General features: G+C 38.7%; 1 protein-coding gene across 2 annotated transcripts in view; it reads left to right on the top strand.

Moving 5' to 3' along the window:
• Nucleotides 1–23,950, top strand: part of REV3L (REV3 like, DNA directed polymerase zeta catalytic subunit) — a 112,575-nt gene extending 88,625 nt beyond the window's left edge. For both annotated transcript variants that reach the window (XM_063151016.1, XM_063151015.1), the window contains exons 20-32: nucleotides 4,734–4,852; nucleotides 5,543–5,661; nucleotides 6,623–6,764; nucleotides 10,647–10,891; nucleotides 11,875–11,983; nucleotides 12,833–13,039; nucleotides 13,678–13,787; nucleotides 14,810–14,924; nucleotides 16,343–16,480; nucleotides 17,312–17,502; nucleotides 18,564–18,810; nucleotides 20,212–20,421; nucleotides 22,798–23,950. In XM_063151016.1, the coding sequence (XP_063007086.1) occupies nucleotides 4,734–4,852; nucleotides 5,543–5,661; nucleotides 6,623–6,764; nucleotides 10,647–10,891; nucleotides 11,875–11,983; nucleotides 12,833–13,039; nucleotides 13,678–13,787; nucleotides 14,810–14,924; nucleotides 16,343–16,480; nucleotides 17,312–17,502; nucleotides 18,564–18,810; nucleotides 20,212–20,421; nucleotides 22,798–22,938 (2,093 nt within the window). In that variant the 3' untranslated portion in view covers nucleotides 22,939–23,950. The remainder of the gene's footprint in view (nucleotides 1–4,733; nucleotides 4,853–5,542; nucleotides 5,662–6,622; nucleotides 6,765–10,646; nucleotides 10,892–11,874; nucleotides 11,984–12,832; nucleotides 13,040–13,677; nucleotides 13,788–14,809; nucleotides 14,925–16,342; nucleotides 16,481–17,311; nucleotides 17,503–18,563; nucleotides 18,811–20,211; nucleotides 20,422–22,797) is intronic.
• The last annotated feature ends 70 nt before the right edge of the window (nucleotides 23,951–24,020 follow it).

Genomic DNA, 24,020 nt, shown 5'->3' with positions numbered 1-24,020 from the left:
TCAGCTCTTAGAGGTGCTTCTGCTACCAAACCTTCTTTTGCTTTCCTTGGCTCCAGCCATTCAGAGTACCTACCATAATCATTTGTGATTTCTCTGGATGTAATACAAGAACATAAAACTGCTCCTGAGCAGCAATTGTCCTGGACAGCTTTGTAATAAAAATCCTCATTTTCAATGACCATTTTTGTACTTTGGGCAAATTTTATTGGGTCCAAGTGCTGATGCTTTCCTCCAGCATTCAGAAAAAAGTCTATTTAGACTGGCAGGAAAACTTGGATGAGAATGGTAAGCCTAGTGCCTATACTTAGCCAATCAATAGAAGCCATCATTCTGAAGAATGGAGTTAGTGAACAGCTAAATAAATGTGCTGTCATACCTGAGAAGAGTCAGGATAACTTTATAAAATGAAAAAGTGTCTCAGTAATTTGTTCTGGCTCTTTGCAGTCATCAGGGTGATGTGGATGAGGGAGACTTTAAAGATCAAAACAGTTGAAAAAGCTGGTTTTGCCAGCTGTACAGAAAAAAAGCATCAGTACAGAAATTAAATTGCTATGAAATAAGAAGTCCATTACTGTGATTGTTCTATTAAAATTGAGCCTGTTGCTTTGTAATGGTTGCAAAAGCAAATGTTAGGAATTACATAGCAAGGAATATATAAAACAATGAATGTAAATGTAAAAAATGTAAAAATATGTCGTGTGCTTGTACCTCAAATACTGAGGTTGTAGCCCCCTCATAACCTTCCTCCCATCAAAGTGGATATAGAGGAACTGGTAAAGATGAGAAGGGTTATCCAAATGTGGCTAATAATTTAGTATTTTGGGATGCCAGAAGAGCCAAAACAGTGTAGGAAAGGTAAAAGCCTGTGAAATATTGAGGGATGTAAAGGGAAATAGAGATTGGGTTTTCATGGTTATTTCCAATGCAAGAACTGGAAATCAAGTGAAGCTAGCAAGTGGCAGCTACAGAGTAGAAGTTTAATTTTTAATCTCAGCATTGCTGAACTCTTTAGTTCCTGGTCACAAGATAGTACAAATGCTTATAGTGTACATTGCTTTAAAAGGAGATAAATTCTTGCAAGAAAAATACATTTGGAGCTATGATATATGTGAAAATAATGTCTGACCCAGGAAGCTGAAAATGATTAGAAGTTGGAAGAGTTTTAGGGAGAGTATCAGCAGCTGCTTCCCCTATCTTGAAGCACCTGCCTTTGAGTACATGACAGAACATAATACTGGGCTACTTTAATCTTTGAGCACACCCAGCACAGAAATCATCCTTTATGTAGTTGTCCTGTGTGCCAGGCCAGGAGAATATGTTGTTTTAGCAGCACTGTGTTCACACAGTCCTTCCTTGAGGATTGAATATTTGTATACTCTTGATGCTTTCAATACTTGTGACATGTTTGGAAAAGAACTGCGTTATAGAGTCCTCCCAGAGACAAGAAAACACAAGAAAAAAAATTGCATCTTCAGTTAAATGTTGTTGGCAATTGAACTTTGGTGAATTTTTAAATACTTCATATATGAAAAGAGGATCATGTGGTAGTTTAAATATGAACAGGCCATCAGTGCCCCTAAGTTTCTTTCTTCAGGACAAAGCTCTCAAATTTATTCTTTAGGAATAGTAGTGGATTGCATGAACCCTGTTATTCAGTTTCCCTGATGGCTCAAATTGAGATGACACACTAGTTGCAAAATACTGCCTCTGAGTACAGTCTTCAAAGGTACTGAAGGATGTTCAGAAAAATTCTTGACCCATTACATCTAAAGATGTGCAATGTCTGTATTAAGAGGAGCAGTAAGTGTTGTAGTCAAAGGTTTCTTAAAGCCTCCAAAAATCACAAAGATTTGCTGCTCCACTGTAGAAGCATGGCTGAACAATCTCTTCAGTTTGGGACATGTGTCTCTGCTGTTGTTCTCAAAGGCTGAGTCACAGTTGGTGTCTTGCAGGACCGCTCTGTCTGCACTGTATTTGATACAGAACCAAACAATGAGCAAAGCTGTTAATCGTACCCATCTTCCTGACATAAGCTCTTCCTCAAGTTATTGATTTTGGGATAGACATGAATGGGTCCTCAAAGAAGAAAGGGAACTGTATGGTTCCTAATGGTAATGTCCCCATGTATTTCACAGTCACGTTTCGTTCTCTACAACCATGAAGCCCCACACAACATGGGTTCAGTTCTAGTGAAGGAAATCAGGATTGTAGCCCGTAACATTTTTGTACATGAAGTTCAAGTGAGCATGCAGAGCACAGGCACGATCTGCACAGCCCTGGTGTTTGTAGTGCAGGTGTTCCTGTGCCAGCTGCTAGATGCATACTCAGAAGTGGAATACATAACACTTAAAAATGTTTCTAAGAACTGCTGTTATTTTAAGGTAAGTGTTTGGTTTGTTTTGACAGAATTGCAGCAGAAAGATGAGAAAATGTTTACACTGATGAGCTCTTCCCAGAAATGTCATGCTGTAAATGTCTTGCATGCATGACCATATATGTGCAAGTCGTTGTGTTCTCTGTTGCTTTTTGGCCTCCTTGTCCATGATTTTGACCCCATCTGTCTTCCTCTTGCTTTTCCAACCCCTGTGCTTCACATTTCCCTCCCTTCTTCACATGCTGTATTTTCAGAACAGGAAGTGCTCCTTCAAGAAGTATGCTTCTCTTACCTCTTGTTGCAATAGAGATGGAAGGGACTTTTCCTTTCAACTTAACAAAAAGAAAACTGGGCTTCTCTCTGGTTTTGCTTTATTGGCTGAGTCTGATGCTGCTTCTGCCCTTTACAAGTGAACGATTCATAAGTCATAGGACACATCATCACAAGAGAAGTGCATACTATGCCTGTGCGTGGTGGCATTTTTTGTGTGCCCTCCTAGTTCCTCCTTTGCATCACAGCTCAAAGTTAGGGAGTGGGTAAGAGAGGATGAGAGGAGACTTCTTTTTATTTCATCTCATGCACTCGAAAAATAGGAGGAATGTCCTGTTCTGCTTCTTACCAGCATAGTTCCCAAAGAGGCTTACATGGTTCTGGTGACACATTTCCCACACCAGTTGTAAAGTAGTGCAGGTTTTTTGTAATATGGTGGTGCTCATCACAGGCAGAGTTCATCAGACAGTGGGTCTTCTTGTGATCACAGTATACTTTGCTGCCTGTTTTTTACCAGCAAGACATGAAGCAAAATTAATATAGGAAATCCCCTAAACAAATCAAAAGAGAACTGGGATGACACTGAAGAAAGCAGAACTAACCAATAGTTTCTACTTCCAGTAAAAAAAAAAAGGAGGGGAAGAAAGGCAAGTTCCTCACTTTCACAGGAGATCCAGCATGTAGAAATGAAGAAAAGCAGAAGAAAAAATGTTGCTACTTGGTGGGGCATTTTTTTCCGTCCAAACACGGGAAGATAAATTGCTGGCTTTTCTCCTTAAAAATCTGAGACAATAAGGAGGTTAAAAAGATAGTATGCATTTTAATGAAGTGTACAAAAGGTCTGCTAAATTTTGTCAAGGATCTGGGATTTACTAATAGGGCCAGTAAATGACAAATAGGTTTTTTTTAACCATATTTTAATTTATATGGGACACATTTAAAGATCAACATACAAAATTAGTCTGTGTTATGTTGTTTCACAACTGTTCTGCAGCATTTCAGGCAATTTTTACTTCTGTCATGAAGGGTAAATGTGCTTCATGACTGTCTGAGGATCTAATTGTTCAGTTCTGATCATTATTGCAAAGCAGTGTGTATCCACACTTCTACACTCTGTGTCCAAAATGTTCTGCTCTTTATTATCAGGGTACTGTACAGACTGTGCTGTACCTGATAAATGAGTGCTGGTAGAATACAAAGCAACCAGCAGTTAAAAAATGGGTATGGATTTAGAATTGTGAGTAAATTGCCTTGAAGTGATTTCTCTCCTGTTAAACTAATAAGCCTGAGGATCAGTGTGTTTTCATAATGGATTTTAGTCTGTGTGGTACATTTTAAAAAACATCTTTGTAAACTCTGGACAAAACACCAAAACTGTAGACCTAAAATGGCTGGGAAAAAGATGGTTTAAAGAAAGGCATACCAAAAAGACTGCCTTCTCTTGTGCTGCAGTATTCGAAAGCATGACAAAAATCAAGGATGGCAAAAGAGGATATATTACTCTCCTTTAGACACTGCTGTCTCACAGAAAGATTTAGAGTGCTGCTTCTGTATCTGCATTGGTTCCTTCCTATTTCCTTCTCCCTGTGCTATGCAGAAGTTATTTCTACTTACTCCCACAGCTGTGGGTTTGCTTATACTGTATGAAAGAGACTGAATTTTCTCTCCCATGACCTGGTTCAATCTGTGTAAGATCGTTTCAAGTGAAGCCTAGAGTTATAAGCTCCTTAGAGCAGAAATTACTTTTTTCTTAATTACATTTTTTATGTTGTGCACTACTGCATGTGCAGCTCAAGGAACATTCAGCATTGCATAACCAATATATTCGCTATGGAGAATATATTGCCTTGGACACTATTTCAGTGAAACCAAAGTAAGAGTTCTCTGTAAAGGGCAAGATCAGAATAATGTGGGGGGGTTTCATTTAAAGATTGTGTGGATGACTAGTAAATAAATAATTTTGTGGAAACAGCAGTAATCTTTATGAATTCTTATTTTTCTGGAGAGCACAAATTGAAAGAGGGATGGTTTGATCTGGTCTTGACTGTCTTATAACTTGTCTAAATAGATTCTCCTTTAATATCTTTAGATGAAAATAAAGAGAACAGATTTGCCACTGAGCTGGATGAATATGGAGCGGATACAATGAGTGAAATAAATATTGTTGGGCGAATTGTCTTGAATATATGGAGAATGATGAGACATGAGGTAAATTTTTTAAAAGGCTAATGCTTTGATTTACTGAGTTTTCTAATTATTGCAGACTTAGTTGGAAGTTTCATGTAACTTGTGTAACTTCTACAATTTTTTCCTTTAGACACCTTTTCAAATAGAGTGGTTTGTCAGTTTCTGAGAATAGATTTTGTGTATCTCTAAATTGTAAAGACCTGAAGCCTTTATTTTTCAGTAATGTTTCTTAATGATACTCCTTTTCAGTAATTTGTGGGATTTAAGAACAACTTGCTTGTTTTAGGAATTTGTCTAGTATGGTGCTTTTAGTACAATAAGTACTTGAGCATATTTTAAACTGTCAGGGGTTTTGGGGGGTTTTTTGTTTGTTTGTTTCTTTCTTTCTTTCTTGGTTTGGGTTTTTTTTTTTTGTTCCATTTATAACTTTCCATTTAATACTCAAATAGCCCAGTCTTTACAAATCTTGTTCTGACCAAGTTCAGACCTGATCTTTATGAACTACTTAATTCTGCATATTCTTTTCAATTGATAAGGGATGCTTTTTCCTGACTTGTAAATAGTTAGGGATTTCTAAGAATTAAGACTAACTTTTTAAACAAAATATTAACAAAAAGCTAATAAATCTAGTTCTTGCAGTTTTTGAGAAGTAGAGATTTTTCGATTATGAGAGCCATCATGCATCTTGACATGTCCACTGTGCTTTCCTAGGTGAATCTAACAAATTACACTTTTGAAAATGTGGGCTTTCATGTTCTTCATCATCGTTTTCCTTTATTTACGTTCCGAGTTCTGTCTGATTGGTTTGACAATAAGGCAGATGTCTACAGGTAATGATCTATTAATTCATTTTGTTTGCTGTTTTTAAGAGCAGATTCTTAACATTCGATAGGTGTAAGATAAAGCCACAATAGGAAGAAATAATCAATTTAGCTTAGGTACTAGAGCAGTGTATATGCAGCAACATGAGCTTATTTACTTGGATATTCTGTTGTATAGTTATACCTTCAATATTACAGTAAAATATTTTCAGTTACATTTTCAACATACCTGAATAGATGTATACTGTTTTGAAGTTCTATAATGTCTATATTCTATTTTGTATATGCTATTCATTAGAAGGGCTTTTAATGAACTGCCAGGCTTCTGTTTTACTTCAAGTGCATGTCAAGCACGCTAGGCTTAAAAGTATTACAAAACAGTGCACAAAATGTTAAGACAGTAGCTATAGCTGCTTAAAAATACCTTCATGTGACTTGTATCACATTCAGCTTCACTCTTTTTGAAGCAATTTCGTATTATGTGATATGAACAATTTATGAAACTGTATACTGATCTGCACGTTGTTTGTGACATACATAAAATTTCTGTAAAGGTTTCTGTAGGTAAGTGGAAACATGATTTATACTGAAATTATGAATTTATGTTCAGCTGTGGTAGGTATTCTTAATACAGAAGGATGTTTCCACAAAGGTCCAGTTAAAAAACATGTAAAGTGATGCGAGGGTAGTTGTGTCTGTTTTGGTAATTCTTTGGGGCAGTGAGGAAAACAGGATATATTGAGTCATTGCAAGGTGCTTAACAGTAGCTTGCTGTAACACAAGGTGTGTATGTCTTTAGAATACCTAAGTGTATATTTACATATGCCACACTTTTGAAAGAATTGTATGAAAGTGTTCTAGAGGAAAATTTTATTTGCTGTTTTGTTACAAGTTACCATAAAAATAATTTGTCTTAGTTGAAAGAGCAGCAGTCTTCTGATTGTTTGTAACGAGGTGTTCACTCTGACAGATGGAAAATGGTTGATCATTATGTTAGCCGGGTTCGTGGGAATCTCCTCTTGTTAGACAAACTGGATTTGATTGACAGAACAAGTGAAATGGCAAGAGTTTTTGGCATTCAGTTCTTACATGTATTAACAAGAGGCTCCCAGGTAAGACTTCATTCTCCTTATACTTCACAAAACCAAAATAGTTTTTACAAAATGTTCTAGTTCTTTGGTAACTTCTCAGTCCATATGTGTATTTTCATAGGGTCACAGAAGGCTGTTAACATGAATAAACATGAAATTGAAACATAAAGAATACCGTGCAATCTATTATTGCTGCTTTTGAATTGCCTAGTCTCAGAGGTTAAAAATAGGTGTTAAAAATAGAGTTCCCCAAATGTAATCACACCAGTGAATATCTTCTACTGCCTTCAGGAGCACTAAGCTTTCCCTTTGAGCTGGTATTGTTCACACTTACATGAGACTGAAAATGAGTGCTTTCTAAAACATTAAGAAATATAATTAACCATGTTTTAGAAAGATGAGATTAGTTTCTTTCAGAGCAGACAAAGCAGCATTGAGTATGTTCTAAGTGACATTTCTGGTGCAGCAGACCTCTGGGTGAGATTTTACACTAAGACAAGAGGGGCTCTGGCTTTATTAAATACATGTCATGCAAGATGTTTGTGGTTCTATTATTTTGATACCAGCATCAGAGAGAAAAGGGAGCAGAGCAAGATGTGTACTTTGTTTGGGAGCCCAGCAGTCTCCAGTAATACCAAAAGCTTTCCTTGCCCAGATTGTGAGTGACTGGGCTAACTGAACTGCTTTCATGGCAACATGTGAGACCTGAGCAGCACCTGAAATGAGAGTCAGATGCTCTGTCATGTTATCATTACAACAGAAGAGTTACAACTCTTCTGTTATCATAAGCCAGCAAGATATGGGAGTGTCTGAAGCTGCAGTTTCCTTAACAATTCAATGCTATTAAAAAACTTCAGCCACCTTTTTTTCTTAGACTGCAGTTGCCTGTGTCATCTCTTGACTCAAATCAGGTTCTTGTTGGTCTTTCTGGTAATGACCCTGTATTTGGGGGGAAAGGGGAGCAGGCTGGCAGGCACCATCAGCAGAACCATGGCAATATTCAGCAGGTATTTGCCAGTTTAGCTCCCTGATCTGGTTCACCATACTATCAGAAAATACCACTGTTGGAGCAAGGGAAGAGAAATGCACAGTTAGGGACAGGGAGTGTGGGACTGGCATACTGCCAGCATAGATATGCTTAAACTGTCGTGATTGCAGCCCACAAAGACTGTTCTGCCTGTCATTTTCTCAGATGTCTGTGAGTGGGAGTGAGCAACAGAAGCATGCTGCATTTTCTATCCTGACTGTTCTTTTCTCTTCCCTTCTGTGCACGTATGTTCTGTTTCCATTGAAACTTTCTAGACCAAAAAAAATGGCACTTGCAACAAATCCCAGTCACCTCAAATAATTTTTTTTCACACAGAAGAGTCACTACCCTTTATGAAGATACTCCCCCATAGCTGAAAAACATGTTAAAATGGAATAATAAGAACAGATTTCAGATATTTCATTTTTCCATATTCGAATCTCTCATTGACTTTTACAATAACTTTTTAAAAGTATTTTTGTTTATTGTATTAAGCCATCTCAAACATTTCTTAGTAGACTAAACAAAATCTAACAAGAGGTGGTCACAGGCATTACAGATAACTAGTCAGATGTTTGGAGAACTTGCTGATTTTTGCACAGGAGTCAGCAAGGCTCATTGAGAGAGCTTTAAACTTGATTTGGAGGGGGAAAGGAGTAAGATCAGGCTCACTAGAGATAAACCTGGGAGCATCACACCAGTGGCTGAGAAACAGTGTCCTAGCAAAGTCCTTTAGTCTGCTGTCTCAGTGGAAGTAAGGGCTGGAGATCCACATGGGAGCAAAGACAGAAGGATTATTGATGTGTTAGGAACCACAGATGCACCTGAGAATGGTCCCTGAGTGGGATTAGGGCTTCTCCCCCTGCCTAAAAAATGGTGGTAGGATCAATAGCCCAGCTGAGGTGCATCTGCACCAGTGTGCTCAGCGTGGGCAGCAAACAAGAGGCCAGTCCTGGTTTGTGTCTTACTGATGATCTGGACAACGGGATCCAGTGCTCCTTTAGTCGGTTTGCAGACAGCTCTGAGTTGGGAGGGAGTGTTGCTCTGCTGGAGGGTAATAAGGCACTAGAAAGGGATCTGGACAGGCTGGGTCAATGTGCTGAGGCCAGTTGTATGAGAGTTTTGCCCTTGGCACCCAGCAACCCCATGCAGGGCTGCAGGAAGAACGGCTGGAAAACTGCCCAGAGGAAGAGGACCTGGGGTGCTGGTCCACAGCAGCTGAACATGAGGCAGTGTGTGCCAAGGTGGCCAAGAAGGCCAATGGTATCCTGACCTCTGTCAGAAACAATGTGGCCAGCACCACCAGGCTGTCCCTCTGTACTCAGCACTGGTAAGGCCACACCTCTAATCCTGTGTTCAGTTCTGGGCCACTCACTACAAGAAGGACATTGAGGGGCTGGAGTGAGTCCAGAGAAGGGCAATGAAGCTGGTGAAGGGTCTGGAGCATCAGTCCTGTGAGGAGCAGCTGAAGGAGCTGGGGGTGTTTACCCTGGAGAAAAGGAGGCTCAGGACTGACCTTAATGCTCTCTATGACTCCCTGAAAGGAGGCTGTATTGAGGTGGGGGTCAGTCTCCAAAATAAGAAACAATAGGACAAGAGGAAATCGCCTCAATTTGTTCTCTGGCTGGTTTAGATTGGGTATTTAAAAAATTTCTTCTCCGAGAGGATAGTCAGACATTGGAACAGGCTGTCCAGGGTCACCATCCCTGTACAGTGGTGCTTGGCAGTGTTGGGTTAAGAGTTGCATTTGGTTGATCTTAGAGGTCTTTAACAACCTAAATTCTACAATGCTATGAAAACCAGAGAGAAAAACCCAAAATCTACCTCTTGCCAGAACCAGTCCCTGACCTCCTTGTCATACATCCATGTTCATCACTGGACACAAATTAATATGCAATTAGTGCAAGGCAGCAGTAGCAGTTCATGTTGCTCCCTAACAACACATCAAACCCCAACCTCTGTTTAAGGTGCAGGATCTTGTTAAGGCTGTTGGTTCTGTAAGCTCATTTATAATTTCAAGGTTAAAGAAATTATATCTAACCCATTCAGTACAATGATTGAATACATAGTGTGTCAGGCAGATGGTCTTTAATAGTGATTTTTTACAAAGCACAGGATTTTACTATTATGTAGAATTGTTCTTTGATATGTTGGGATTTTTCAGTCCCTTGCCACCCATGTATGTAGTTTTCACACCATGTATTATGTTTTCAGCTATTTTGGTTTTTATTCTGAATGGACACAGTGCATACCTGCCCATTTGTACTTGTAATGCCTTTACTAAAGCATTGAGTACTACACAAATAAATAGGGCTGAGGTTTTTTTTTTTCTTGTTGCCAGCTACACATACAACACTTTGTGGTATCTTGAACAGGGTTTGTTGTTTTATGCTTCCTGTTCTGCTTGTGGTATCGGGGAGAAAGCAGGATACCCAGTGGATTTACTGCATATTAGACTGTTTTCTTCAGTGATCTGCAGATCTGACAGTAGTACAGTTTAGCAAATGCTCATTCACTGACAGTAGCATGGCCATCCACATACATTGTTGAAGCCTGTTGGATGATTATTTTTTCCATATATAAAAAGTACTCAATTTTCAATGATTTGGGCTAAGTGAAGAGGAAACAGGTGGAAAAGTTCTACTCTGTGTAATACAGAGTACAGAACCATAGAACGGTTAGGGTTGGAAGGCACCTAAAGATGATCTAGTGATATAAAATACAATTAAAATGTACCTTAAGAGCATGGCTGTTTATTTTGGAAAATTAGTTAATTGTACTTTAAAATCAGGCAAGGCAAGTGTGTGTTTGCACTAGTTAATGCAGGTTTGCTCTGCCCTTTTGATGCCAATGGTTATACCCAAACTGATTTGCAGTACCGTGTGGAGTCGGTGATGCTGCGCATTGCAAAGCCCATGAACTACATTGCTGTGACTCCCAGTGTCCAGCAGCGAGCTCAGATGAAAGCCCCACAGTGTGTTCCCTTGATCATGGAGCCCGAGTCCCGCTTCTACAGCAACGCTGTTCTTGTCTTGGATTTCCAGTCCTTGTATCCTTCCATTGTCATAGCGTACAACTACTGCTATTCTACCTGCCTGGGACATGTTGAGAACTTAGGAAAGTAAGTTGTTACTCTTTTCTCATGATCTTTGATTCTGTAGATACTTGAGTGTCTTTTCTGAAGTACTGAGAACCTCTGGTTGCCATTGGAAACAGTGGGCACGTATGAATAGCACCATTTTCTGTTACACAATACAGATGATAAAAATCTACCATGTGGGTGTGTGCACATGTTATACATATAAAAATCAATATGTATTTTTAATTAAATATAGCATTAGACTCTGTTCTCTTAAAAACCCCTGGAAACAACTCTGTGCATGTGTGTATGTACACCTCTGATTATTGTGGTGATGCTGGTTTTTAATATTGCTTCAGAACAAGTTAAAATTACTGTAAATCCACCATCTGTCTTCAAAACTAGACTGGGGTTATTCCTTAATGAATTAGGATTGTTTGTGTATCACTTGTAGTTCACTCTGGTTCTAATTACTAAAAATTAAAAGGTACAATTAAGTTATTCTTTGTAGCATCTTATCTTTTATTGAGCTTAACAGTTACTCTGTTAAATGGAGAAAGATCTCACTGCTCGTTATAATTACCTCTGTAAAACAGTATTTTGAAGAATGGAAAGATGCCTGCAGTAATTGCTAGGTGTCACCATCAGGTTTTCAAGTTCTTGATTTGAAATTCTGAATTTGTAGGAAGAAAGTGCAGTGTGGTACTTGGTAAACATGGATGGTTTCCATAGGGGATTACAGTACTGAGTACATACCTCCACTAATTCAGTATTTGGTAATAATTCATAACACAGAGCAGAATTTATAAATTATGCATGTGTTGGAATTTAGCTGTTTATTACTACTTTGTTCCTAGAACCTTCTGTATGTAGCTAAGAAATTTGAAATTATGTTGTGTTTGTTTACACTTGAGTTTATTCTGTCCTTGCTGGCATTATTAGCATTTTAATGTGAGCTGATGTTTTCACTTGATTAGTCTGTAAATGAATGAATTGTCTTCATGTTTAAATTTTCTCTTTATTAGGTATGATGCATTCAAATTTGGCTGTACATCTCTGAGAGTACCTCCTGACTTACTCTACCAGATTAGACATGATATCACAGTGTCACCCAGTGGAGTAGCTTTTGTCAAGGTAATGATGTTAGTGCCCTGTGACAGCATTTTCACTGCCTGTTGGCTCACTTAAGATCAAATTGATATTGTAGTTTATATTTTGCTGCATTAAGAGCTGACAGAAAGGGGAGGTTCATTCTTTCATTTCACAATGTTTTTGCTATTTGTCAGTGCTGAACTTCTGGCATCTCAGGAAGTAAAATGTCTCTATGCTTTCCTTTATACTGAAGGCTTATTTCATCTATAATTAAACTGCATTTTACTTGTGCAGTTTGGGGATCAAACAGTAATTATCTGTGTGTAACAATTCATTTTTCTCCTGTCTGTATAGCAGAATGCTTTCTTAGAAAAAGAGTAATGATTTCAGAAATGAGGGTCTCTGACTTGCTTTCCATTGTTCTCATTTTGTAATGTGTCCTGCTGGCTGATGTGTAACGAATATGGCCTGGAGCTATTAAAAATATTTAGGCAATCACCAGCATACCTGTATTTAATGTAAAACAAAAAGTAAAGAATATTTGCAGAATTTTTAAAAGATAATGTTCCTTCATCATTTAATACTTTGAGAATTAACAGCTAAATATTGAAGTCACATTTTAGTTAATAAGGTTATCTAAACATTGCATCAGCAGGGCTGATGAATGCAAAGAACAAAAAGATATTTGTTCTGTCCTTAAGAGCTTTGCCTGTATTCTAGGTTCCTTGAAATATTTGTGAGAAAGGCCAAACTGTTGGTGGCTGGGGCATCTTGCTAGTTAATTTGTCTTCCTGTCCGTGGTTAACTAACAGTTCTGGGGTTTGATTTCACTCCTGACTGTTTCTGTTGGGCTTTCTAACACCATGTTTTAATTTGTTCTCTTTATGGCAGCCATCAGTAAGAAAGGGTGTGCTGCCAAGGATGCTAGAAGAAATCTTGAAGACCAGGATAATGGTGAAACAGTCAATGAAGGCTTACAAGCATGACAAGGCTGTGACTCGAATGCTTGAAGCTCGTCAGTTGGGTCTTAAATATATAGCTAATTTTACTTTTGGCTATACTGCTGCTAATTTTTCTGGAAGAATGCCATGCACTGAGGTAAGGGTTGCAGGTAAAAATGTATTAAAATGTTGGAAAGACACTAGTCAGATAACATAATATTAGTATTTGAAACAAGCTAAATACTTTCAGCAAAGCTGCTTTTATTAGTAGTACTGAAAATCAGCAACTTAGAATTTATTTCTGATCTTCCAGAAAAATATAAAGCTTGTCTTCTTCCTGTAAAGAAGCATTTGGAGTTGGCATTTCTGTAGAACTGTTTCCAAAGGTAGATTGGATTACAGTTCTAGTAGTGGAAGTTAAACAAAACATTGTAGGTTTTATTTCGTTTTCATGGGAATCGGCAGAATCCAAAAACTAGAGAAAACTATCCTGAGCAGTCTTGTCTTGCTCCATAGATTTTTTTAATATATATTATAAACTTCTTTAGAAGTTTAAAACAGATTCTCCTTTATTTTAATACTTATTAGTTTTTGATCATTTTTCTTTAAGTTCTTGTTATTTTGGGGTAAGTTAAGCGACCTTTTTATTTATTATATGCATTTAAACCATTAAATAAAATATATTATCTCAATACAGTGATTTTTATAACAAGATCAAGCATGATTAGACTGTAGTTACCAAGAGCTAGTATTTGGTTTAACAGTAGAATAAAGATTTTCAATCTAACTTTGCAGATTGGAGACAGCATTGTCCACAAAGCCAGAGAAACATTGGAGCGTGCCATTAAACTGGTGAATGATACAAAAAAATGGGGTGCTCACGTTGTATATGGTGATACAGACAGGTAATTCATGATCTGCTTCTTGAAATGTTTTAAAATCATAACAGTTCTTCATAGATAGATAGATTTTGCTTTTGTCTCAGCAAGACAAATTTATGATGCTGAAAAGGGTATGTGGATCTTCTTTAGATGTTGCTTACTGCCTTGCAGAATATGCAAAGTGAATAATACTGAGTTTGCTTGGGTTTCTTTAAGTACTTTAAAGGTTTCCTTTCTTTTGAAAATTATGTGGAACAGAAAGGGGGGAGGGAATATTTTTTCACTTGTGAATTAATATAAATCTAGTTTACCAAATTATTATTATTTTTGTGCCTGCTTCTGATGCCATTTTTATTTTTGAAAATATAGTATATATAACAGTAGGCATTGCACCTCGAGGCAGGCGCTGTTTTAAGCTTCAGAAGTGGATACAATTCAAAAGCAGCCACCAGAGCATACAGAGATATTATTAGGCTGCCTGACATACATTTTCTCAGTCAGTCTTTCATCTAAATAATAGCCATGCTCTAGGCATATCCATCTCTGTTCCACACTTGGGTAATTTTTCAGCCATTGGGAAACAAAGCTTGTCTGGCTGTCCTTTCTTAATAACTTATGAATCCAGTGACTGATTTCATCTGGATCTGATAAAAGACTTGACATTTCAAAGATACTGAATTCATAGTGCTTTCATTTAAAAAAAAAATGTTGGAGAAAGGAAGTAAAATCCTGCTGCTTCCCATAGTGGGGGAAAAATGGTGTACCAGAGCTCTTTGCAATACTTCCCTGGGAACTCCAGTTTTGTAGTGTGTGGGAGCAGTCCATTCCCTGCCTCATCAGATTGTCACAGCATTCAGTAGCCCTTTGGCACTCCTCAGCTCATGCTGAACACTGAAGTTTCTCAGATTTTTGGCTTTTCTAGCTGAAGAAGGAGAATACAACTCAAAATAACATCCCTGCCTTGCTACCAGGAAACTATAGTGTATGGTTTTCAGGAACTATGTTGAATAGATTTGCATTCACTTCCTGTGTCTGATTTCTTGTAGCATGTTTGTACTCTTGAAAGGAGCCACAAAGGAGCAGTCTTTTAAGATTGGTCAAGAAATTGCTGAAGCCGTAACAGCAACAAATCCCAAGCCTGTTAAACTGAAGTTTGAAAAGGTAAAAGAAAAGTATTTTGCTTGAAATGTTTTTGGTGTTATCAAACCAACAACAACAAAACAAAAACCAAACAAAAGAAGCCAAAAAAAAGTTGAAGATAAAATATTTTTCTGAACCTAATGTACGTAAGAATAAACAAGTCATGTGCTGTTTCTGTAGATGTATTGCAAGGCCCTTAATGCCTCAGGGACCTTTTCAGAGGAACACTGTAGTGTGAACAATAAAGAGAAATATTCCTCATTTCACATTAGTGGCTTGTTGTGCTGGCAGCATCAGGCAGTTTGAATTCCTGTCTCATCAGTTTTGAAATATCTCCCTGAGTTTGGGATTGTATACCTACAATTGAATCAATGTGGGCAACTTAGCAGAGGAAATGTTCGCCATCCCCAGTTCCAGTGCATTAATTACAAACCTGATATTTATTTTTCAGCCTGTCTTAGCACACTCACTTCAGCATATGTCCACATGATACATACACCTCTAAAATGAAAAGTCATTAAAATCTATTCATTAGGCTTCTAAAAGAAATATTAATCACAACAAATATTTATAGAAGAGTAAGGCAATATGTTAATGATTTTGCTGGAAGTTTGTCACTGCAAAGTCATTAGCAAGGTGTCCAGGTCAGTCAGCATTAGTTCAGGTGGTCTGGATATTTTTAAAATACATACCTGACTCGACAAGGTCAATCAAAATTTTTAAGCCTGAGGCAACCTAAACTCACTGTTCCCTCTTCCATGAGAGTCAGGAAGATGTGGTGTTATTCTAGTAACACTACAAAGAAGAAATTGTTCTCCATTCTTTCATTTCAAAGTATTCAAGGAATGCTTACCACAATCAAGAATCAAATAAAGAGGTTGGAGAAAACAAGCAAAAGAGACCATGACCCTTAAAATCCATTCCTGAGAAAACTGTTCTCCAAACACAGGAATTTAAAAAGCATATTTGCTCCAAATGGAGATACTAGCAGATTTTTGGCATCTCCTTAAGTCTGAAAACAGAAAGTTCTAAGCCACTACTTGTGCTGGGAGCATTTTCTTCTCTGATGTTTAAAATGACATTTTCTTTATAAGAAAGAACGATAATAGAGTTACATTAGAAATGGTGACAGGTGCAATCCAGAAAAGTAAAGGTACTTGCAACAATGTATACTGTGTGTCACTTTCCATCTGAGCTTCAGCTAAATGAAATATAAAGTGATTTAAGAATGGAACACCGCAGAATCCCAACTTCCTCAGCCATCCTTTAAGAGTCCTCTGATCTATTTTATCAGTTGTAATGATTTAACAAAAAAAAAAAAAAAAAAAGCAAACAAACTAGCAGACCACAACAAAACAACAAAGCACAGTATTCCTTAGGAAACCCTCTATGTTCCAAACACATTCCAGACTGGGCTGTCTTCTTTCTAAACATTCCAGGTCTACTTGCCATGTGTCCTGCAAACTAAGAAGAGGTATGTGGGTTACATGTATGAAACACTGGACCAGAAGGACCCAGTATTTGATGCAAAAGGCATAGAGACAGTCCGAAGGGACTCCTGTCCTGCTGTTTCCAAGGTAAACTATTCATAGGTTTCTTCCTGAATGAAATTGTAATCTTCTGGTTTTTTATTTGTCCTTTCTCAGGGTTTCTAGTCCTTTGAGTTGTCTTAATCTTCATCTGGTTTTTTTGTGTGAGCTATTTGAAAAATAAATTGAAGATCTTTTACAGCATTACAAGGATTTGTATTTTACAGCTTATATTTCATCCCATAAAAAGCCCTTGGCCCATATAAGTCCTCTCAAAGACCATTCTTGATCGAGTTCACTTCAGCTGGAAGTATTACTGCCAGATGAGTGGGACACACTGATCTGTCTTCCAAATAGCTCACTTACATAATTCTAGTTCAGCTAAGCTTTCCCTTAAAATACTCCTTTTTTTTGCCTGCTTATTTTAAGCTGTGTATTGAGAGGTTAAAAAGAAATTAGGAAATATTGTCCTTAGCCAAATTAAAAGACATTTATGCCAGTAAAAAAAGATAGTAACATAGAAGGGTTAAAGTCATGGCAAAGTATTTTAGATGGCAGGGTAAAAACATCTTCTCTCATACTTTGGAAACTTCTATAATTGTTGAAAAAATCTTAGTGCTGGAGTATGGATGATCTTAGTGCTGGAGTATGGATGATGTCATGGAAGATGTGGCAAACTGAGGAGAAAGTTGTCCAGTAATGTGTTTATGAATGTCTTTGAGTGAAAGGCATTGCAACCTATCAATATCCTAGTTCACCACTGCTACTTTTTCTAAGCACTGTATTTGTATTTCCATATAATTTACTGAATTAATTGCAATTAATTCTTTTTTATTCAAACATACATGTTTTTCTCACCTTTCTCTTTTGATTGTAAAGATACTTGAGTGTTCTATCAAGCTGCTGTTTGAAACACGGGACATAAGTCAGATCAAGCAGTATGTTCAGAATCAATGCATGAAGTTACTGGAAGGAAAAGCCAGCATGCAGGACTTCATCTTTGCAAAAGAGTACAGAGGGAGCTCAGCATACAAACCTGGAGCCTGTGTACCTGCTCTGGAAATCACCAGGTAATGAGATCAAAAGTGCTAATTGCAGATATTTCTTATCTTGACCTTTCTGCTGACAGGTTATGGGTAGGAGCTCATAGGTTTTTTGTCTTGATCTTTGCACTGACACATTAGATAGCAGATTGTGGATATTTTTTCTCTTGACCTTTGTACTGTCAAGTTACAGATAGCAGTCAGATGTCTTCTTCAAATACTGTTGAAGCAGTTGTCCCTAAATTTCTTCTGTGTGTGAAAGGAGATGGTCCTGGAAAGAGGCACACATGCAAGAGGAAAGTCTTGTCAGGACACTGACAGTGTGTTCACTTCTGTTACTTACAGCTTGGGTTTTGTACAAGGGCTGGACTCTCCAAGATTATTCATCACTCCCAGTTATTAGATATGTTACAGATTGTGACAGTTGTGTCTCTTAGTGCTGTGAAATACATTACCAGGCATAGTTTTTCATTTTTAATAAAGTGCCTTACCTAAAGTTAATATTTCATCCTGTTGATATCCTTGATCAGTAATAGAAAAGTAGATAATGTAAGCTGAAAGATTTTGCCACCTTGCTTAATACAAAAGGTCTTCCAGTTAAGCTATGGTTCTGTAATAAAACAACATTGAAGTCCAGAACTCATATCTACTTCAAACTGAATTGTCCTTTGCTTTCTGAGTGGAAGATAATTCAGTTTGAAGTAGATATCCTTCTACTGAGCAAGCAGTCTCAGAAAGCAAAGGACCAGAATTTGACCAGGAAGCAAATTTTACTTGAGCTCTTTTTAGTACCTTGGAAATATTTCAGGAATATTTCTTTAAGGAAGTGGTAGCTAGAAAACAGTCTGCATGCAAATTCAAGTGACCTGAAACAGACTGTGTCTTTAGGGTTTATCCCTCAGGTTCTAAAATTTAGGTCCAATCACAAGTCAAATTAAAAATGAACCATTTTGGTCCTGTGCTTCATAACGGGCACTGACTCCAGCCATCTGGAGAGCACCTAATCTAGTCAGATGGGGAGGCTTACAGGCAAATGAAGAAGCTATGGATGTGCCTCTGGCTGCATTGTCAAGGCTGTGTTTTGGCAGGAGGATGCTTGCCTACGACCGTCGCTCGGAGCCGCGCGTGGGGGAGCGCGTGCCCTACGTCATCGTGTACGGCATGCCCGGCCTGCCCCTCATCCAGCTCGTGCGGCGGCCGCTGGAGCTGCTGCAGGACCCCAGCCTGAGGCTCAACGCCACCTACTACATCACCAAGCAGATCCTGCCCCCCCTGGCCAGGGTCTTCTCGCTCATTGGCATAGATGTCTTCAGCTGGTACCACGAGCTGCCCCGGGTGAGTGTTTTCTAGCAGGGGTTAGCGAGTGCAGTGCATCTGGCTGCAGTGTTTGGCCTTGCTGTGACTTGCAGTGGAATGAGGTTGATAGGAGGCAACAGCAAAGGTTATTTTGTGAAGCAGTGTTTGATGCTCAAATATACAGTCCTGATTCTTAGATCTTCTGTGTGGGATTTTTTTTCACGTAGTAAATCAGTTTTTTCAACCCTTCTCTGCTGGGCTGATCACAGTCATCCTCTGTTTCCTGATCCCTTCTATAGTTTAAGAGAATATTTTGCCATAACTCTGTATTTTTAGCAGTATGTGTATTTGCATCTGTTTAGCCGTACCACTTTTTAAATCTCTCTATATTAGATGTTGGAACTTCTGTTTTTTCAAAATGTTCTGACATCTCTTGTCTGTATAGAAAGGGTGGCATGCCCCAGCAGCAGGAACACTTGAAAAATTTTATCACCAGAAGTTTTAAGCCAGTAATACCCAAACATGACTTCCCTAAAAGTTAAAGAAGTCATTGAGATGCAGAAAAAGAAGCATTAGATAGCTGGATTTTAGTTTGTGATTCCCTTGACAAAAAGGGATGGTAAAAGACAGTGTATCTGTGTAGTTTGGTTACTCTGCTCAGAACAGACTTCAGCAGCATAGTAATACATCATGTTCCCACTGCAGTATAGCAGTATAGCTGTATTTCCCAATACAGCCTTGATTGACTTCAGTTCTTCTTTTTTTCTTTACCTTTCCAATGGCACCATGGCAGTCACCTTAAGTATCTCCAACAAGCTGTTCTAGAAAGGTAAAAGAGCCCTGGCTTTCTGCAAGGCCAAGGAGCAGCAAGGAAGTCACAGAGAGCAGAGCAGCAGGAGAGTGAAGGATAGCACAAAGCAAAAGTCATGAGCAGCAGGAGTAAGTGCAGAGAACAAACTTCCCAGGGTGATGGGCCTGTGGAGCCTTGTCCAAGGAAATCAGAGCATGAGCTGGTGCCATGGACCAAAGCACCATGGCAGAGCTGTGCTCAGGACAGCAGCATCCAGAAAGCAGCCACTGGAGCTGCAGCCAGAGCACATTTAGATGTGAATCAGACCAGCACCTAAAAAAGGAGCAGCTGCAGGAGGCAGAGTTTGAGGTGAGATCAGGAGTTAAGGATGTGTGACCAAGGATGTTTCTGGTTGCAGAGTCCCTGTGAAATAGGTGTTGGGGAGGGCTCTGTTCAGTGTATCACTTGAGGGCCAGTGCTGCACTCTTCAGAGTGCTGTGATCCATGTTCATAATTTGTGTATGAACCCAGGCCCTGCAGGCCAACTTGCACTTTCTTACTCCTTTGGAAAAAAAACAACTATGTAAGCTAGGAATAAGGCAAGCTGCTCTCTTGGGAGTTCATTACCTCTTAATTATTTTTCCTGACAGATTCAGAAGGCTGCCTCAGCTGCCCACACTGAGCTGGAGGGACGCAAGGGCACCATCTCCCAGTATTTCACGACCTTACACTGTCCTGTGTGTGATGAACTGACCCAGTATGGGATCTGTAATAAATGCAGAAGCCAGCCCCAGCATGTGGCAGTGATTCTCAACCAAGAAATCCGAGAGTTGGAGCGTAAACAGGAGCAGCTGGTCCAGGTACGATTAAAGCATTGTCAGATGTCTGTCGGCAAAAGACAGGGGCTGAAATGTCAAAGCAGTGCGTTACTGAATGCTCCAACAGAAATAAATGGTCCAGGTGTTACATGTGCTGCAGCTTGTTTGCTTTACCCATTGCTGTTGAAGGCAGCACAGCAGCTGTTACTCTCCTAGGCTTTGTGGAAAGCTAAGGCAAAGGAGGGGATCACAGAACAGAAGACACTTTTCTCATTTTCTTCTGATTTTTAAGAGTACCTTATATGGTTTGTAAGTCGCTTTTTATAATGACAGAGAGCTGTGAGAGTGTAAAAAATTCACTCTTTTTTGCATTAAAATAACAGATGATGTTCTAGAAACAAAAATGTTTGGGTCATAAAATTTATTTATTTATATGTAAAGCATGGATGGGGTTTAGCTTGGGGATTTTCTTGTTACCTTTCCTCTCAATAGGAATTTTCCAAGCTGCTTTTTCCCCTTGAGCTAGAAGTCAATTAAGAGGGTAGCTGACTGTGCTCATGAATGTATTACAGCAAAACACAATGCCTCCCCTTGTGGAAACATATACATACCTTCACCTAATTTTCATATTTTATAATTAATAAATATTTTAGTGAAAATTTATTTTTAGCACTAGCACGTGAAACATGCTAGTGTCTGAATGTCAGGGAGATATAAATGTTCCTAAATCTAAGCATTGCTTTGATAGGTTCTCATGGGGTTGCTAAAAAAGCACTGTCATTCACTTCATCAGTATTTCATTACTAAGGTGTGGACTTCTTGCTGTATTTTGTAATATTTGCCTTCATCTGCGCTGTGAATGGCAGAAATGAGGAATTGCACGTTCTGCTGTTTGCCTGTGGTACTTTGAACTCTTTGCATTGCTCTTGTTCTGAAATAAAGCAGAACTTGGCAGGCTGGTCCAGCCCCACAGAAGGGTCAGTGAGTTTGATTAGAACATTCTCTTGTCTCTGCACCGCACAACAGCTCAGCAAGGCCTGGGAACCTGTCCCAGTCAGTGTTTGATGCCTCTGTAAGAGCATCTGTCTTATTTTACTGTGAAGGCTCATATATCCTTCACAGCTTAAATCTTTAGCCCTTTGAGATTTTAAACATTCTGGAGCCAGCAGAAAACTGATATAACACTGAGATGTACATTATTTTAAAATGCACTCAAAAATTACATGCTCTAGGTTAAAACCATAGACTTCTCCCCTCAACACAAACTGAACTTAGGGGTTGTCTCAAGTACCATTTAATTTGATCCCTTGCATTTAAACCAGCCACAGCCTCTTTCAGAAGAACTAGGATAGATGAAGTTCTGAGTTTACAAACCTGGAACCAGCTGTTAAAATCCTGTTCCTTCTGGTCACAGGATTGGTATCCTCTGAGGTGCCACCTGTGGGACTGGGCCAGGAGGGGCTGCCCCTCTCCAGCTGTGGTCAGTCTGCAGGGATTTGGTGCTGATGTAGGCCTGGCATCACCAGGGAAGGTGGAAAGAAGGAAAAGAACTAGTTTTTAAGGCAAAGGGATACAATTTGGGTTTGTTGATCAGGCTATGCAAGTGATAGAATAAACTGTAACATTTTAATGTTACAAAAGACAGGTGTGGTTGGAAGCAACTTTCCAAGGTTTTAGAAAAACTGTTGCAGGTGCAAATGCTGCAAAGGTTAAAAATAACAACAAAGCAGGGGCCTTTTGTTTCCTGAAGGTGTCTACCTTTGGAAAAACTGTCTGCTGCTATTTTATTCCATCAGGTATCTCACATTAAAAGTACTTTCAAGCAGCACTAACAAGTAATTCCTTGATCAAGAAGAGCAGTGCAACTACTGTGGCCTGTGTATTTTGGTGTTGGGATTGATTGACTCTAACTAGGTAAAACTAATTAAAGCTTATCCTGAAATGAGTAATTTATTTAAAGTCCCTTTTCTCTGCAGAGAATAACTGCTGGACAAGAGTTCTTTCTTTTTTCACTATGAGACTTTCATAGAGAGTAAGTTTATCACAAATAGAACACACTGCCCTGCTTAAACCCAGTCAACTTATTTACCTTGTTTTTTCAAGTGCCACCACATGCACAAGCAGGACTTAATTAGCAGGATTGAAGCCCAAGCTGTGGAGTTGTGCTATTGCTCCTTGCCCAGTTCAGTGGGTGATGCTGCCAGCCCCCCCAGCAGCCAAATGAGCTGTCTGGGCAGCAGCCCAAGAGGCTGAGGCAGAGAAGGGAGCTGCTGTGGGGCCCTCCCTGCTGGGGAGCAGCTCTGTGCAGAGGGCTGTGCCTGTTCTGCTGATGCAGGCTTGAGGATTTAGTAGTCCCTAGTGGTTTGTGCCTCGCTTGTGTTGTTTAAAATAATTTCTGCTTTTTCTTATGTGATACAGATATGCAAGAACTGCACGGGCTGCTTCGACCGGCACATCCAGTGTGTCTCCCTCAACTGCCCCGTGCTTTTCAAGCTCTCCAGAGTGAGCAGAGAACTGTCAAAGGCACCCTATCTCCGCCAGCTGCTTGACCAGTTTTAAATGATCTGTGTTACAGGATTCCAGGTGCTATTTTGTTTTTCCTTCAGTGTTTACCACACTAAGACTATTGTGCATGGTGCTTTTTCAATTCTCACCTAGTCCAGGATTTCCATTTTAACTGTTGGGTTTATTGTCTGAAGAATAATGAACGCTTACCATAACTAAATTGAAAAAAAAAACCCAACCCATTTGTTGATCTATGAATAGCTCACTTTTTAAGATGTAAAAATTTCTTCTTCCTTTCATGTTTCTAACATACTGTTTTATAATGCTGATGTTGAAATAGCTCTGTGTAACATCTTGTAAATCCATTTCAAAGTAGAAGTCAAGTTTACTTCCTGGAGGAAGGAGCACTGAAAACCTCTTGAAATGATAAAACCATTCGTGTGTGTTCTTGAACTGTCAGTATCAAGACGTGTTACTTATATATTCTCCATTCACTTTATAATTTTGTCTGCGAAATATTTTGTAAATACACTTTTTTACTTTTCAAACAACTGAGTAAAATAATGTGCAATGACTTTTATACAGATAATTTTAAAGTTGGTTGGTATATCTCCTCCTAAGTTTTGCTTGATTCCAAGTAGATTGTTATTTTGATCAGACTGTGCAAGCAGTAGTACCATGTGTAGCATTTTGAAACATTATTTTCTAAAAATTGCTGTCTTGCTTTAGCTATTAATGGGGCATTGTGAGGAACTGTGCAAAGACATTTTTGTTACAAACCTGTGGGACTGTTGCAATACTTTAAATATAAAATTTTATTCCATTTTTGCTTGTTTTGTATAGACATTTCTATTGCTTCTAAATATGCTTAAAATATTTTCTTTCCTTACGTACTGTACAGTTAAATCTTATTTGCCACCATCTTGACAAAATGTGTATTTAGAATATTTGTATAACTGTATAAAATGGAAAAGGAATTATGTGGTCAGTGCATTGTTTTCTAAACTGGAAATCATTTTGTTTTAGAAGTTAATAATGGAAACCATATTAAAGTTGAATAAAATGATATGGTAAAAAATTGTACAGGTTTTTTTTAATATTTACCCTCAATTTGTTTCCTTCTCTGGCACACACAA

The sequence above is a fragment of the Melospiza melodia genome, chromosome 3, assembly GCF_035770615.1.
Source record: "Melospiza melodia melodia isolate bMelMel2 chromosome 3, bMelMel2.pri, whole genome shotgun sequence".
NCBI classification, from domain to species: Eukaryota; Metazoa; Chordata; class Aves; order Passeriformes; family Passerellidae; genus Melospiza; species Melospiza melodia.
The sequence above is the reverse complement of the archived record's forward strand: the minus strand, read 5'-3'. Positions and strand labels throughout refer to the sequence as shown.